The 14493-nt window shown below is 46.3% G+C and overlaps 1 protein-coding gene across 4 annotated transcripts in view; it reads left to right on the plus strand.

Annotated features, from left to right (window-relative positions):
- Positions 1-14493, plus strand: part of EPB41L5 (erythrocyte membrane protein band 4.1 like 5) — a 208626-nt gene that overhangs the window by 38302 nt on the left and 155831 nt on the right. For all 4 annotated transcript variants that reach the window (XM_038743312.1, XM_038743330.1, XM_038743337.1 and 1 more), the window contains exon 3: positions 11660-11764. In XM_038743312.1, the coding sequence (XP_038599240.1) occupies positions 11660-11764 (105 nt within the window). The remainder of the gene's footprint in view (positions 1-11659; positions 11765-14493) is intronic.

Raw genomic sequence — 14493 nt, forward strand, 5'->3', positions numbered from 1 at the left:
ATCAAAGATTACTCAACTGGTGGTGAGGACTTTTATTTTTATTGTAAATATTACAAATCGAAACATACTGTGGGGTTTGCACACGTATTATGTGAAACCTGACCCTTCTGGCTTTAAATCCAGATTTAGCTCACCAGGAATGATAAACTGGTTTGGTTTCGGGGTTTGGCGATTTCTAGACTGTGAGCCCGTTGCTGGGTAGGGACTGTCTAAATGTTGCCGAATGGTACTTTCCAAGCGCTTAGTACAGTGCTGTGCACACAGTAAGCGCTCAGTAAATACGATTGAATGAATAAAAAGCAGCTTCAAGTTGAGCCCGTAGGTTCAGATTTGTGACTTTTTCACATCTACAAGCTCGATTTTCTTTATTTAATTTTCTTTCAGGATATGTTTTTAGGTTGTGTTAAACTGTGAGCCCAGTGTTGGGTAGGGACTGTCTCTGTATGTTGCCAACTTGTACTTCCCAAGCGCTTAGTACAGTGCTCTGCACACAGTAAGCGCTCAATAAATACAATTGATGATGACATCCTATCTCCCCACCTTACAAAATTCCCAATTTTTAGAGCATATTTTGCACTGCTAGTAATAATAATAATAATAATGGTATTTGTTAAGCACTTACTATGTGCCAAGCACTGTTCTAAGCACTGGGGTAAATACAAGGTAATCAGGTTGTCCCCATGGGGCTCATAGTCTTAACTCCCATTGTACAGATGAGGTCACTGAGGCACAGAGAAGTGAAATGACTTGCCCAAGGTCACACAGCTGGCAAGTGGCAGAGCGGGATTAGAACCCATGACCTCTGACTTCCAAGCCTGGGCTCTTTCCACTGAGCCACGCTGTGATCAGACGTGGCCTAGTGGATAGAGCACGGGCCTGAGAGTCGGACGGTTCTGGGTTCTAATTCCGACTCATCCACTCATCTGCTGTGTGACCTTGGGCAAGCCACTTAATTTCTCTGGGGTCTCAGTGCTGTGCAGAGCATTGTAAGAATAATGATGGTATTTGTTAAGCGCTTACTACGTGCCAAGCATTGTACTAAGCACTTCCAGCGCTTAGTACAGTGCTTTGCACGTAGTAAGCACTTAACAAATACCAAAATGATTATTAAGTTAGTACAATACAAGCGATAGACATGTTCCCTGCCCACAGGAACTTGGTCTAGAGTGGGAGAAAGACATCAAGATAAACTTGGGATATTCATTCATTCATTCAATCGTATTTATTGAGCGCTTACTGTGTGCAGAGCACTGTACTAAGCGCTTGGGAAGTACAAGTTGGCAACGTATAGAGACGGTCCCTACCCAACAGTGGGCTCACTGTACCCAAGTCCTGTTGGGTGAATATCAAGTATTTGAGAAGCAGCATGGCTCAGTGGAAAGAGTCAGAGGTCATGGGTTCAAATCCCGGCTCCGCCAATTGCCAGCTGTGTGACTTTGGGCAAGTCACTTCACTTCTCTGTGCCTCAGTGACCTCATCTGTAAAATGGGGATGAAGTCTGTGAGCCCCCCGTGGGACAACCTGATCACCTCGTGACCTCCCCAGCGCTTAGAACAGTGCTTTGCACATAGTAAGCACTTAATAAATGCTATCATTATTATTGTTATTATTATTATTAAAAGGAACAATCGGGTGTAAGTGACACAAAAGGGAGGGCAGATAGAGGAAATGATGGCATAGTTGGGGAATTCCTTGGAGATGATGATAGTAATTATGGTTTTTTAGCGCTTACTGTGTATCAGGCACTGTACTAAATGCTGGGGTGAATACAAGCAAATCGAGTTGGACACAGTCCCTATCCCATGTAGGGCTCGCAGTCCAAAGCCCCATTTTACAGATGAGGTAACTGAAGCCCAGAGAAATGAAGTGATTTCCCCAAGGTCACACAGCTGGGTTTAGAATTCTGACTCCCAGGCTGGGCTCTATCTACTCGGCTATGCTGCTTCGCAGGGATGTTCTGGGGCCTCTAATTATTATTATTTTAGCCTAAGGGACTCCCTCTCAGACTTAAACTGAGTTGTTTACCAACTCAAATAGCATTGATTGGTTGGTTGATTTAGGGGAGGGAAGAGGTAGAGTTTGCCTGTGGCCTCTACACAAAGATTTGAGCTGACATTTTTCTACAGGGCAGGAAAACTCACCCATGGGAGCAGAGCGGGGTCAGGAATGCCCAGGGGTGGGGTGGAGGATCAATCAATCAATCGTATTTATTGAGTGCTTACTGTGTGCAGAGCACTGGACTAAACGCTTGGGAGAGTACAATACAGTAATAAGCAGACACATTCCTTATCCACAACTAACTTGCATTCATTCATTCAATTTTATTTATCAGTTCATTCAATCAGTAGTGTTTATTGAGCACTTACTGTGTGCAGAGCACTGTACTAAGCTCTTGGGAGAGCACAATCCAATAATAAACAGCAACATTCCCTACCCACAACAAGCTTACAGTCTAGAGAGGGGGAGACAAAGACATTAATAGAAGTAAATAGTATAAATAAATTACAGATATGCTGAAAGTGCTGTGGGGCTGGGGGCGGGGAGAAGAAAGGGAACAAGTCAGGATCAATCAATCAATTCTATTGAGCGCTTACTGTGTGCAGAGCACTGTACTAAGCGCTTGGGAAGTACAAGGTGGCAACATATAGAGACAGTCCCTACCCAACAGTGGGCTCACAGTCTAAAAGACACAGAAGGGAGTGGGAGAAGGGTTTAGTGAAGGCTTCTTGGAGGAAATGTGCCTTCAATAAGACTTGGAAGCAGGGAAGGGTAATTGGCGGATTTGACGGGGGAGGGTATTCCAGGCCAGTGGCAGGACACAGGCAAGGAGTGAGTGGTGAGATAGACTAGATGGAGGCATGGTGAGAAGATTACCATTAAATAAGTGATTCTCCATCATCATCATCAATGGTATTTATTGAGTGCTTCTTATGTGCAGAGCACTGTACTAAACTCTTGGAAGACTACAGTGCAGCAGGGTTGGCAGACACGTTCCCTGTCTACAGGAGAAACAGCATAATCTAATGGCTAGATCTTGGGCCTGGGAGTCAGGTGGACCTGGGTTCTAATCCTGGCTCTGCCACTTGTCTGCAGTGGGACCTTAGGCAAATCACTTCTCTGGGTCTCAGGTAACAATAATAATGATGTTGGTATTTGTTAAGCGCTTACTATGTGCAAAGCACTGTTCTAAGCGCTGGGGAGGTTACAAGGTGATCAGGTTGTCCCACGGGGGGCTCACGGTTTTAATCCCCATTTTACAGATGAGGTCACTGAGGCACAGAGAAGTTAGGCAACTTGCCTGAAGTCAATCAATCAATCGTATTTATTGAGCGCTTACTGTGTGCAGAGCACTGTACTAAGTGCTTGGGAAGTACAAGTTGGCAACATATAGAGACAGTCCCTACCCAACAGTGGGCTCACAGTCTAGAAGGGGAAGACAGAGAACAAAACCAAACATACTAACAAAATAAAATAAATAGAATAGATATGTACAAGTAAAATAAATAAATAAATAGAGTAATAAATATGTACAAACATATATACATATATACAGGTGCTGTGGGGAAGGGAAGGAGGTAAGACGGGGGATGGAGAGGGAGGCGAGGGGGAGAGGAAGGAGGGGGCTCAGTCTGGGAAGGCCTCCTGGAGGAGGTGAGCTCTCAGTAGGGCCTTGAAGGGAGGAAGAGAGCTAGCTTGGCGGATGGGTGGAGGGAGGGCATTCCAGGCCAGGGGGAGGACGTGGGCCGGGGGTCGCCGGCGGGATGGGCAAGAATGAGGTACGGTGAGGAGATTAGCGGCAGAGGAGCGGAGGGTGCGGGCTGGGCTGGAGAAGGAGCGAAGGGAGGTGAGGTAGGAGGGGGCCAGGGGATGGACAGCCTTGAAGCCCAGGGTGAGGAGTTTCTGCCTGATGCGCAGATTGATCGGTAGCCATTGGAGGTTTTTGAGGAGGGGAGTAATATGCCCAGAGCGTTTCTGGACAAAGATAATCCGGGCAGCAGCATGAAGTATGGATTGAAGTGGAGAGAGACACGAGGATGGGAGATCAGAGAGAAGGCTGGTGCAGTAGTCCAGACGGGATAGGATGAGAGCTTGAATGAGCAGGGTAGCGGTTTGGATGGAGAGGAAAGGGCGGATCTTGGCAATGTTGCGGAGCTGAGACCGGCAGGTTTTGGTGACGGCTTGGATGTGCGGGGTGAATGAGAGAGCGGAGTCGAGGATGACACCAAGGTTGCGGGCTTGTGAGACGGGAAGGATGGTAGTGCCGTCAACAGAGATGGGAAAGTCAGGGAGAGGACAAGGTTTGGGAGGGAAGACAAGGAGCTCAGTCTTCGACATGTTGAGCTTTAGGTGGCGGGCGGACATCCAGATGGAGATGTCCTGAAGGCAGGAGGAGATGCGAGCCTGGAGGGAGGGGGAGAGAGCAGGGGCAGAGATGTAGATCTGGGTGTCATCAGCGTAGAGATGATAGTTGAAGCCGTGGGAGCGAATGAGGTCACCAAGGGAGTGAGTGTAGATTGAGAACAGAAGGGGACCAAGCACTGAACCTTGGGGAACCCCCACAGTAAGAGGATGGGAGGGGGAGGAGGAGCCTGCAAAAGAGACTGAGAAAGAACGACCGGAGAGATAAGAGGAGAACCAGGAGAGGACGGAGTCTGTGAAGCCAAGGTCAGATAACGTGTTGAGGAGAAGGGGGTGGTCCACAGTGTCAAAGGCAGCTGAGAGGTCGAGGAGGATTAGGACAGAGTATGAGCCGTTGGATTTGGCAAGCAGGAGGTCATTGGTGACCTTTGAGAGGGCAGTTTCCGTGGAATGAAGGGGACGGAAGCCAGACTGGAGGGGGTCGAGGAGAGAGTTGTTGTTGAGGAATTCTAGGCAGCGCGTGTAGACAACTCGTTCAAGGAGTTTGGAAAGGAATGGTAGGAGGGATATGGGACGATAACTAGAAGGTGAGTTGGGGTCAAGAGAGGGTTTTTTTAGGGTTTGAACCCATGACCTCTGACTCCAAAGCCCATGCTCTTTCCACTGGGCCACGCTGCTTCCCGCTGCTTTACAGAGGTACTTCCTCCATTCATTCATTCATTCATTCATTCAATCGTATTTATTGAGCACTTACTGTGTGCAGAGCACTGTACTAAGCGCTTGGGAAGTACAAGTTGGCAACATAGCCAACTCTGTAAAATGGGGCTTAAGACTGTGAGCCCCTGTGGGATGTTGGACACAGTTCATTAATACAATGATTATCTTGTGTGATAATCCTGTATCTACCCCATTGCTAAGTACAGTTCTTGGCACATAGTCAGTGCTTAACAAATACCATTAAGAAAAAAAAATTTACAGTCTTAATGGCTGCATCCCTACTTAACATGGAATGGAGAGGTGGAGAAAGTTTGGTTTCTCCTCTGGTTCCTGAGAGGGTATTCCATAAAGATTTCAAGATGCATAAAGAGATTGAGGTTTGGACCGTCAGTCAATCATCAGTGATATCTGTTGAGCACGGATTGAGTGCTAAGCACTGTACTCAACACTTGGAAGAGTACAGCACTTAACGAACATAGCCTTACATTCTGCCATTTCCCATATCGAAAATTTATTTTAACATCTGTCTCAGCCAGAGACTCCCCCTCTGGCCTGTAAACTCCTCCAGAGCAGTGATTGTGTGTCTACCAACTCCATTGTATTGTTCTCTCCCAAGCGCTTAGTACCGTGTATTGCACACAATAATAAAATAAAATTAATAAAACCACTCAATAAATGTCATTGGTAATAATAATAATGGTATTTAAGCACTTACTATGTGCCAGGCACTGTACTAAGCACCAGGGAGGACACAAGCAAATCAGGTTGGACACAGTCCTTATCCTATGTGGCTCACAGTCTCAGTCCCCATTGTCCAGATGAGGTAACTGAGGGCCAGAGAAGTAAATTGACTTGCCCAAGGTCACACAGCAGACAAGTGGGAGAGCTGGGATTAGAACCCATGACCTTAAATTCCTGGGCCTATGCTCTGTCCATTAGGCCATGCTGCTTCTCAGTTGATGATTTTACAGTAAGAAGACACGTATTCTCTGCTTTCAAGGAGTTTGAGGGGAGAAAGATACAAGTGATGTGCAAATAGTGGAAGCGGGAAGAAGTTTATAATAAGCAGGAAGAGGTACAAATACCTTGGGTTGAACTAAGATGAATTCTGAAGGTCAGTCAACCCATCAGTGATAGTTCATTCATTCAGTTGTATTTATTGAGCACTTACTGTGTGCAGAGCACTGTACTAAGTGCTTGAGAAGTACAAGTTGGCAACATATAGAGACGGTCCCTACCCGACAGTGGGCTCACAGTCTAGAAGGGGGAGACAGAAAACAAAACAAAACATATTAACAAAATAAAATAAATAGAGTAATAAATATGTACAAACATATATACAGGTGCTGTGGGGAGGGGAAGGAGGTAGGGCGAGGGGATGGGAAGGGGAAGAAGGGTAGAGGAAGGAGTGATGGTATTTGTTAAGCGCTTAATATGTGCAAAGCACTGTTCTCAGTGCTGGGGAGGTTCCAGGGTGATCAGGTTGTCCCACGGAGGGCTCACAGTCTTAGTCCCCATTTTACAGATGAGGGAACTGAGGCACAGAGAAGTGAAGTGACTTGCCCAAAGTCACACAGCTGACAGTTTTTGGAGCTGGGATTTGAACCCATGACCTCTGACTCCAAAGCCCGGGCTCTTTCCACTGAGCCATGCTGCTTCTCTAATAGTTATTGAACTCTGTGCAGAGCACTGTACTAAACACTTGGGAGACTACAATAAAATAGAAGTCAGTACACTTGATCTCAGCCCACAAGGAGCTTACTAGAATGGGAAGACAGATGTTAAAGTAAATTACAGGTAGGGGAAATGGTGGAGAATAAGGATATGTACATAAGTGCTGAGAGTGAAGTGAAGATTGAATGCTCAGGGGTACAGATACCCCAACATAGGTGACACAAGAGGGAGGGTAAATTAGGAAAATGAAGGCTTAGGGAAGAGAGAAGCAGCATGGTGTAGTGAATAGAGCATGGGCTGGGAGTCAGAAGGTCATGGGTTCTAATCCTAGCTTGTCTGCTGCTGTGACCTTGGGCAAGTCAGTTAACTTCTCTGTGCCTCAGTTACCTCACCTGTAAAATGGGGATTGAGACTAGGAGCCTCACATGGGACAGGGACAGTGTCCAGCCGGATTTATTTGTATCCCCCTCAGTGCTTTGTATGGGCCTGGCACATAGTAAGCACTTAACAAATGCCATAATTACTATTATTATTATTGTGATTTTCCCAGGGCTTTGAAGGTGGGGAGCGTGGTGGTCTGTCAGATAATGAGTCGAAAGGAGAGATGTGGACGTGGGGTCCATGGCAGGAGAGATGAGATCCAGTGCAATGAGTAGGTTGCTGTTAAGGGAGCGGAGTGTGATGGCTGGGTTGTAGGATTTAGTACCTATCTGTAATTTATTCATTTATATTAATGTCCATCTCCCCTCTAGACTGCGGGCTCACTGTGGGCAAGGAATGTGTCTGTTATTGTTATATTAAACTCTCCCGAGTGCTTAGTACAGTGCTGTGCACACAGCAAGCGCTCAATAAATAAGATTGACTAGTAGAAGATCAGTGAGGTGAAGTAGGAAGGTGAGAGTGAGGATGGAGTGCTGTAAAGTCAAGACTGCGTGACTTGGGTGGCCAGGTTATGGGAGTTTTGTTTCTACATCCCTCTTTTTTCGTTCTTGTATTTTCTTAGAAAATATAGAACATAGGTAACAGAATTTAGTGAGCTCCTGCAGCCCCCGTGAAGGCTGGCCCAAACTCTTGATGATTTCTAGACTAATTGTCCATCCATAGGACATTGGTCATTCTGAAAAGCAGTTCATAATCATAATAATAATGATGGTATTTGTTAAGCCCTTACTATGTGCAAAGCACTGTTCTAAGCGCTGGGGGGGATACAAGGTGATCAGGTTGTCCCACGTGGGGCTCACAGTCTTAATCCCCATTTTACAGATGAGGGAACTGAGGCCCAGAGACGTGAAGTGACTTGCCCGAAGTCACACAGCTGACAATTGGCAGAGCCGGGATTTGAACCCATGACCTCTGACTCCAAAGCCCGGGCTCTTTCCACTGAGCCACGCTGCTTCTCATCTGCATTGAGCGACCGTATTCAAATATCTGCTGCATATTAACTGATCCTGTTCCTTTACACCGTTAATCAGTTCCTCCTCTTGGTTCTCCTGAAGAGCACACACCCTCCTTCCTCAAATGTCACAGACAGTTACTCTCCCCCACCCCCTCAAAGCCTTACTGAAGGCCCATCTCCTCCAAGAGGCCTTCCCTGACTAAGCCTTCCTTTCCTCTTCTCCCACTCCCTTCTGCATCACCCTGACTTGCTCCCTTTACTCTCCCCCACCCTTCCTAGTCGCACAGCACTAGTATACATAGCTGTAATTTATTTATATTAATATCTGTTTCCCTCTCTAGACTGAAAGCTCATTATAGACAGGGAATGTGCGTGTTTATTGTTATATTGTACTCTCCTAAGTGCTTAGTACAGTGTTCTGCACACAGTAAGCACTCAAATACAATTGAAAGAATGAATGACCCCACCAGAACCTTGGACAAAGGAGTAGACTTTGGAGAAGCAGCATGGCTCCATTTAAAGAGCCCGGGCTTTGGAGTCAGAGGTCATCGGTTCAAATCCCAGCTCCGCCGCTTGTCAGCCGTGTGACTTTGGGCAAGTCACTTAACTTCTCTGCACCTCAGTTACCTCATCTGTAAAATGGGGATGAAGACTGTGAGCCCTCCGTGGGACAACCTGATCACCATGTAACCTCCCCAGCGCTTACAACAGTGCTTTGCACATAGTAAGTGCTTAATAAATGCTATCATTATTATTGTTCTATGGTCTGGAATCAAATTAGAAGTTTTCCTATTGTGGTGGTATTTGTTAGACTGTGGTATTTCTAGACTGTGAACCCACTGTTGGGTAGGGACTGTCTCTACATGTTGCCAACTTGTACTTCCCAAGTGCTTAGTACAGTGCTCTGCACACAGTAAGCGCTCAATAAATACGATTGATTGACTGATTGATTGATTGTTAAGGCCTATCATGTGCCAGGCACTGTACTAAGCACTAGGGTGGGTAGATGCCTTTGACACTCTCGACCACTCCCTTCTTCTGGAAACATTATCCAACCTTGGCTTCATTGACACTGTCCTCCCCTTGTTCTCCTCCTGTCTCTTTGGCCACTCATTCTGAGTCTCTTTCGTGGGCTCCTTCTCTGCTTCCCCTCCCCTAACTGTGGGGGTCCCTCAAGGTTCAGTTCTGGACCCCCTGTTTTTCTCCATCCACCCACTCCCTTGGAAAACTCATTCCCTCACCCAGCTTCAACTATCACCTCTATGCTGTTGACATCCAAATCTACAGTCTCACATTTCCCCCTGCCCAAACAGACATGTCTACTTGGACGTCCTCTTGTCACCTCAAATTTAATATAGCTAAAACTGAACTTCTTATCTTCCCACTCAAACCCTGACCTCCCGCTCTCTTTCCCATCACTGTTGATAGCACCACCATCCTTCCTATCTCACAAGCCCATAACTTTGGCATTTTCCTTGACTCATCATCATCATCAGTCGTATTTATTGAATGCTTACTATGTGCAGAGCACTGTACTAAGCTCTTGGGAAGTACAAATTGGCAACAGTTTGACTTGTCTCGTCAAGTCAATTTGACTCGTCAAGTCAATTTGACTTGACTCGTCTCTCTCATTCCACCCATCTATTCAAGTCATCACTAAATCCTGTCAGTTTCACCTTCACAACATCACCAAAATCAGCTCCTGCCTCTCCGTCCAAACTGCTCTCACATAAATGCAAGCACTTATTCTGCCCCTCCTTGATTATTGTCTTAGCATCCTTGCTGCCCTCTCTGCCTTTCTTCTCTCCCCACTCCAGTCCACACTCCATTCTGCTGCCCGGATCATTTTCCTTCAAAAACATTCAGACCCTATTTCCCCACTCCTAAAGAAACTCCAGTGGTTGTCCATCCACCTCTGCATCAAACTAAAGCTCCTCACCAGTGGCTTTAAAGCACTTATGTTGCCAACTTGTACTTCCCAAGCGCTTAGTACAGTGCTCTGCACACAGTAAGCGCTCAATAAATACAATTGAATGAAATGAATTACCCTCTTCTACCTCTCCTCCTTCTCCTACTCCAACCCCCTCCTACCTCACCAGCCCTCACAGTTAGTTCCTCTTTAGACTGCCCCCCCTCTTTTAGACTGTGAGCCCCCCTTTTAGACTGTGAGCCCACTGTTGGGTAGGTACTGTCTCTATATGTTGCCAACTTGAACTTCCCAAGCGCTTAGTACAGTGCTCTACACACAGTAAGCGCTCAATAAATACGATTGATGATGATGACGCTGACCTCAGTCTTGGTTATCTTACCGCCGACCTCTTGCCCACAGCCCGCCTCTGGCGTGGAACACCCTCCCACCTCATATCAGTTAATTGATCTCCCCCTTACAAAACCTTATTGAAGGCACATCTCCTCCAAGAAGCCCTCTCAGAGTTAAGCCTTCCACTCATTCATTCATTCAATCGTGTTTATTGAGCGCTTACTGTGTGCAGGGCACTTTACTAATCAATCAATCATATTTATTGAGCACTTACTGTGTGCAGAGCACTGTACTAGGCGCTTGGGAAGTACAAGTCGGCAACATATACGGTCCCTACCCAACAGTGGGCTCACAGTCTAGAAGGGGGAGACAGACAACAAAACAAAACATGTGGACAGGTGTCAAGTCACCAGAATAAATAGAAGTAAAGCTAGTTCTCCTCTTCTCCCACTCCCTTCTACGTTGCTCTTACTTCCTCCTTCATTCGTTCTCCCTCCTATCCCCACAACACATATGTATATATCTGTAATTTATTTATTTATGTTTATTAATGCCTGTCTCCTCCTCTAGACTGTGAGCTCATTGTGGGCAGGGAATGTGTCTTTTGGTCCCCATTTTTGCAGATGAGGTAACTGAGGCCCAGAGAAGTGAAGTGATTTGCCCAAGGTCACACAGCAGACAAGTGATAGAGCCAGGATCAGAATCCATGACCTTACTTTCACAGCTGGCAAGAGGGTGGGAAGCAGTGTGGCCCAGTGGAAAGAATGTGGGATTGAGAGACAGGAGACCTGGGTTCTAGTTACGACCTTGCCACTCATTTAATTTTTAAAAATTTTTTTACGATACTTGATAAGTGTTTACTACATGGCAGGCACTCTACTAAGTTCTGGGGAGATACAAGCTAACCAGTTTGGATACAGTCCATGTCCCACATAGGGCTCATGGTTTTAATCCCCATTTTACAGATGAGGGAACTGAGGCCCAGAGAAGGTAAGTGACTTGCCCAGGGTCACACAGCATACAAGTGCAGAGTCAGGATTAGAACTCAGATCTTCAAACTCCCAGGCTTGGGCTCCTTCCACTAGGCATGTTGCCTCCCTTGTAGTTGAATGACATAAGGAGCACCCACTAAGTGCAGTGCACTGTATTAAGCACCTGGGGAAGTTAATTATTTTATGCCTTGTTTTCTGTTCTGTTTCAGCGCTCTGTGAAGCCACATTGTTATTAAATTTTGTTTATCTTTGTGATTTCAGAAAAAAGCCAAAGGACAGGAACTCTTTGATCAGATTATGTACCATCTGGATCTCATCGAAAACGATTACTTTGGACTGAGGTTCATGGATTCAGCACAAGTGGCGGTGAGGAAAAAATAAGTGCTGCTGCTGTTGCTGCTTCTTATTTCCAGAAAGGGGAAGAGACAGAATGTTCCATTGCGAGTCCAGGGGCTAGTAGAAGATGCCTTTCCCCTACTCCCTTTCACACTGGACAAGGCACTTCCCCACCTTCCTTCAATCCCTCCTCAAGTCATTCATTCATTCGTTCATTCAGTTGTATTTATTGAGCGCTTACTGTGTGCACAGCACTGTACTAAGCTCTTGGGAGAGTACAATACAACAATAAACAGACACGTTCCTTGTCCACAGTGAGCTTAAAGTGTAGAGAGGGGGAGACAGACATTAATACAAATAAATAAATTATGGACATAACTGCCGTGAGCTGGGAAGGGGAGATAAGTCCATTCCCGCCTCTTCAGTACACCCACCCGAGATGTTTCTGTCGTCGGCTGGCTCCATCAGAACTCAGTGGGCCCTTCCCTTTTCTTGGAGGATTTCCTCTGCTTTCCTGCGGGGCTACTCCTGTCAGTCTGGGTCAATCAATCAGTGGTATTTATTGAGTGCTTACTATATGCCGAACACTGTACTAAGTGATTTAGAGAGTGCAGTATGTTAAAATTACCAGACACGTTTCCTGCCCTTAATGAGCTTACAGTCCACAGGGGGAGCGGGACATTAATATGAATAAATAAGCAATTTATAATATATAATTTAAAGATATGTATGTGGGGTAGGGAGTAGGGGATGGGGCAAATATCAGGTGTCCAGAAGTTCCAGATTGAAGTGCATAGATGATACAGAAGGGAGATTGAGCTGGGGAAAGGAGGGCTTAATCAGAGAGGGTCTTTTGGAGGAGATATGACCTTAGTAAGGTTTTGAAGGTGGAGAGAGTGTTAGTCTGGTGTATACAGACAGGGAGGGAATTTTCGGCTAGAGGGGGGATGTGGGAAAGGGTTTGGCAGTGAGATAGATGAGATTGGGGCACAGTGAGTATAATAATAATAATAATAATAATGGCATTTATTAAGTGCTTACTATGTGCAAAGCACTGTTCTAAGTGCTGGGGTAGATACAAGGTGATGAGGTTGTCCCACATGGGGCTCACAGTCTTCATCCCCTTTTTACAGATGAGGGAACTGAGCGACAGAGAAGTGAAGAGACTTGCCCAAAGTCACACAGCTGACAAGTGGGGGAGCCGGGATTCGAACCCATGCCCTCTGACTCCAAAGCCCGTGCTTTTTCCACTGAGCCACGCTGAGTATGCTGGCGCTAGAGGAGCAGAGTGTGTGGGCTGGGCTGGAGTAGGAGATGAGTGAGATAAAATAGGGTGGGGTGAGCTGATTGCTTTAATACCAATGGTAAGGAGTTTCTGTTCAATATCGAGCGGGATGAGCAGACAGTGGAGGTTCTTTGAGGAGTGAGGAAATGTGGATTGAATGTTTTTGTTGGTAAATGATTCATGCAGGAGAGGGAAGTATGGAATAGCACGGGGAAAGACAGGAGGCTGGGAGGTCGGTGAGGAGTGAGATGCCGTAGTCAAGGAGGGAAAGTATAAGTGCATGGATCAGCTATTTGGATGGAGGGGAAAGAGCGGATTTTAGCAATGTAGTGAAGGTAGAACTGACAGGATTTTGTGACAGATTGAATATGTGGGTGGAGTAATAATTGTGGTATTTTGTTTAGCACTTTCAAAGTGCCAGGCACTGTACTGAGCACTGGGTGGATACAAAGCAAATTGGGTTGGACACAGTCCCAGTCCCACAAGGAGCTCACAGTCTCCATCCCCACTTTACAGATGAGGTAATTGAAGCACAGAGAAGTGAAGTGACTTGCCCAAAGTCACACAGCGGATAAGTGGCGGAGCTGGGATTATGAGCTATGGCCTTCCGATTCCCAGGCCCATGCTCTATCCACTATGCCATGCTGCTTCTCCATGAGAGAGATGAATCAAGGACAATGCCAAGGTTATGGGCTTGTGAAATGGGGAGGATGGTGGTGGTGTCTACAGTGATGAGAAAGACAGGGGGAGGACATGGTTTGGGTGGAAAGATAAGGAGGTTGTTTTTGGACGTGTATTTTGACATGTCAGTGCAGAGTCCAAGTAGAGGTGTCTTGAAGGCAGGAGGAAATGTGAGACTGTAGAGAAGGAGAATGATCGAGGCTGGAGGTGTAGATTTAAGAATTATCCGTGTAGACATAGTAGTTAAGCTGTGGGAGCAAATGAGTTTTCCAAGGGAGTGGGTGTAGAGGGAGGTTAGAAGGGGACCTAGAATGGAGCGTTGAGGGACTCACTGTCAGAGGGTAGGTGGTAGAGGAGGATCCAGCAAAAGAAGAATGAGAAGGAGCAGTCAGATAGGAGAACCAAGAGAGGACAGTGACAGTGAATCCAAGGTTGGATAAAGTTTCAAGGAGACAGGGGTGGGCTGCATTGTCCAAGACAGCTGAGAGATCTAGGAGGATTAGGTTGGCCATCAGATTTGGCAGGAAGAAGGTCATTGGTTACTTCAGGGAGGGCTGCTTCAATGGAGTGAAGGGGGCAGGAGCCAGACTGGAGAGGATCTAAGAGAGATTTGGAGGAGAGAAAGTGGAGACAGTGGGTGGAAACAACTCTCAAGAAGTTTGGAAAGGGGTGGTAGGAGGGAGGTGGGTGATAACTGGAGGGAGCTGTGGGGATAAGGGAAGTTTTGGTTTTTTTAGGAGAGGGGAAACATAAGTATGTTTGAAAGTAGTGGGGAAGGAGCCATTAGAAAGTG

This window comes from Tachyglossus aculeatus, chromosome 1, assembly GCF_015852505.1.
Source record: "Tachyglossus aculeatus isolate mTacAcu1 chromosome 1, mTacAcu1.pri, whole genome shotgun sequence".
NCBI lineage: Eukaryota > Metazoa > Chordata > Mammalia > Monotremata > Tachyglossidae > Tachyglossus > Tachyglossus aculeatus.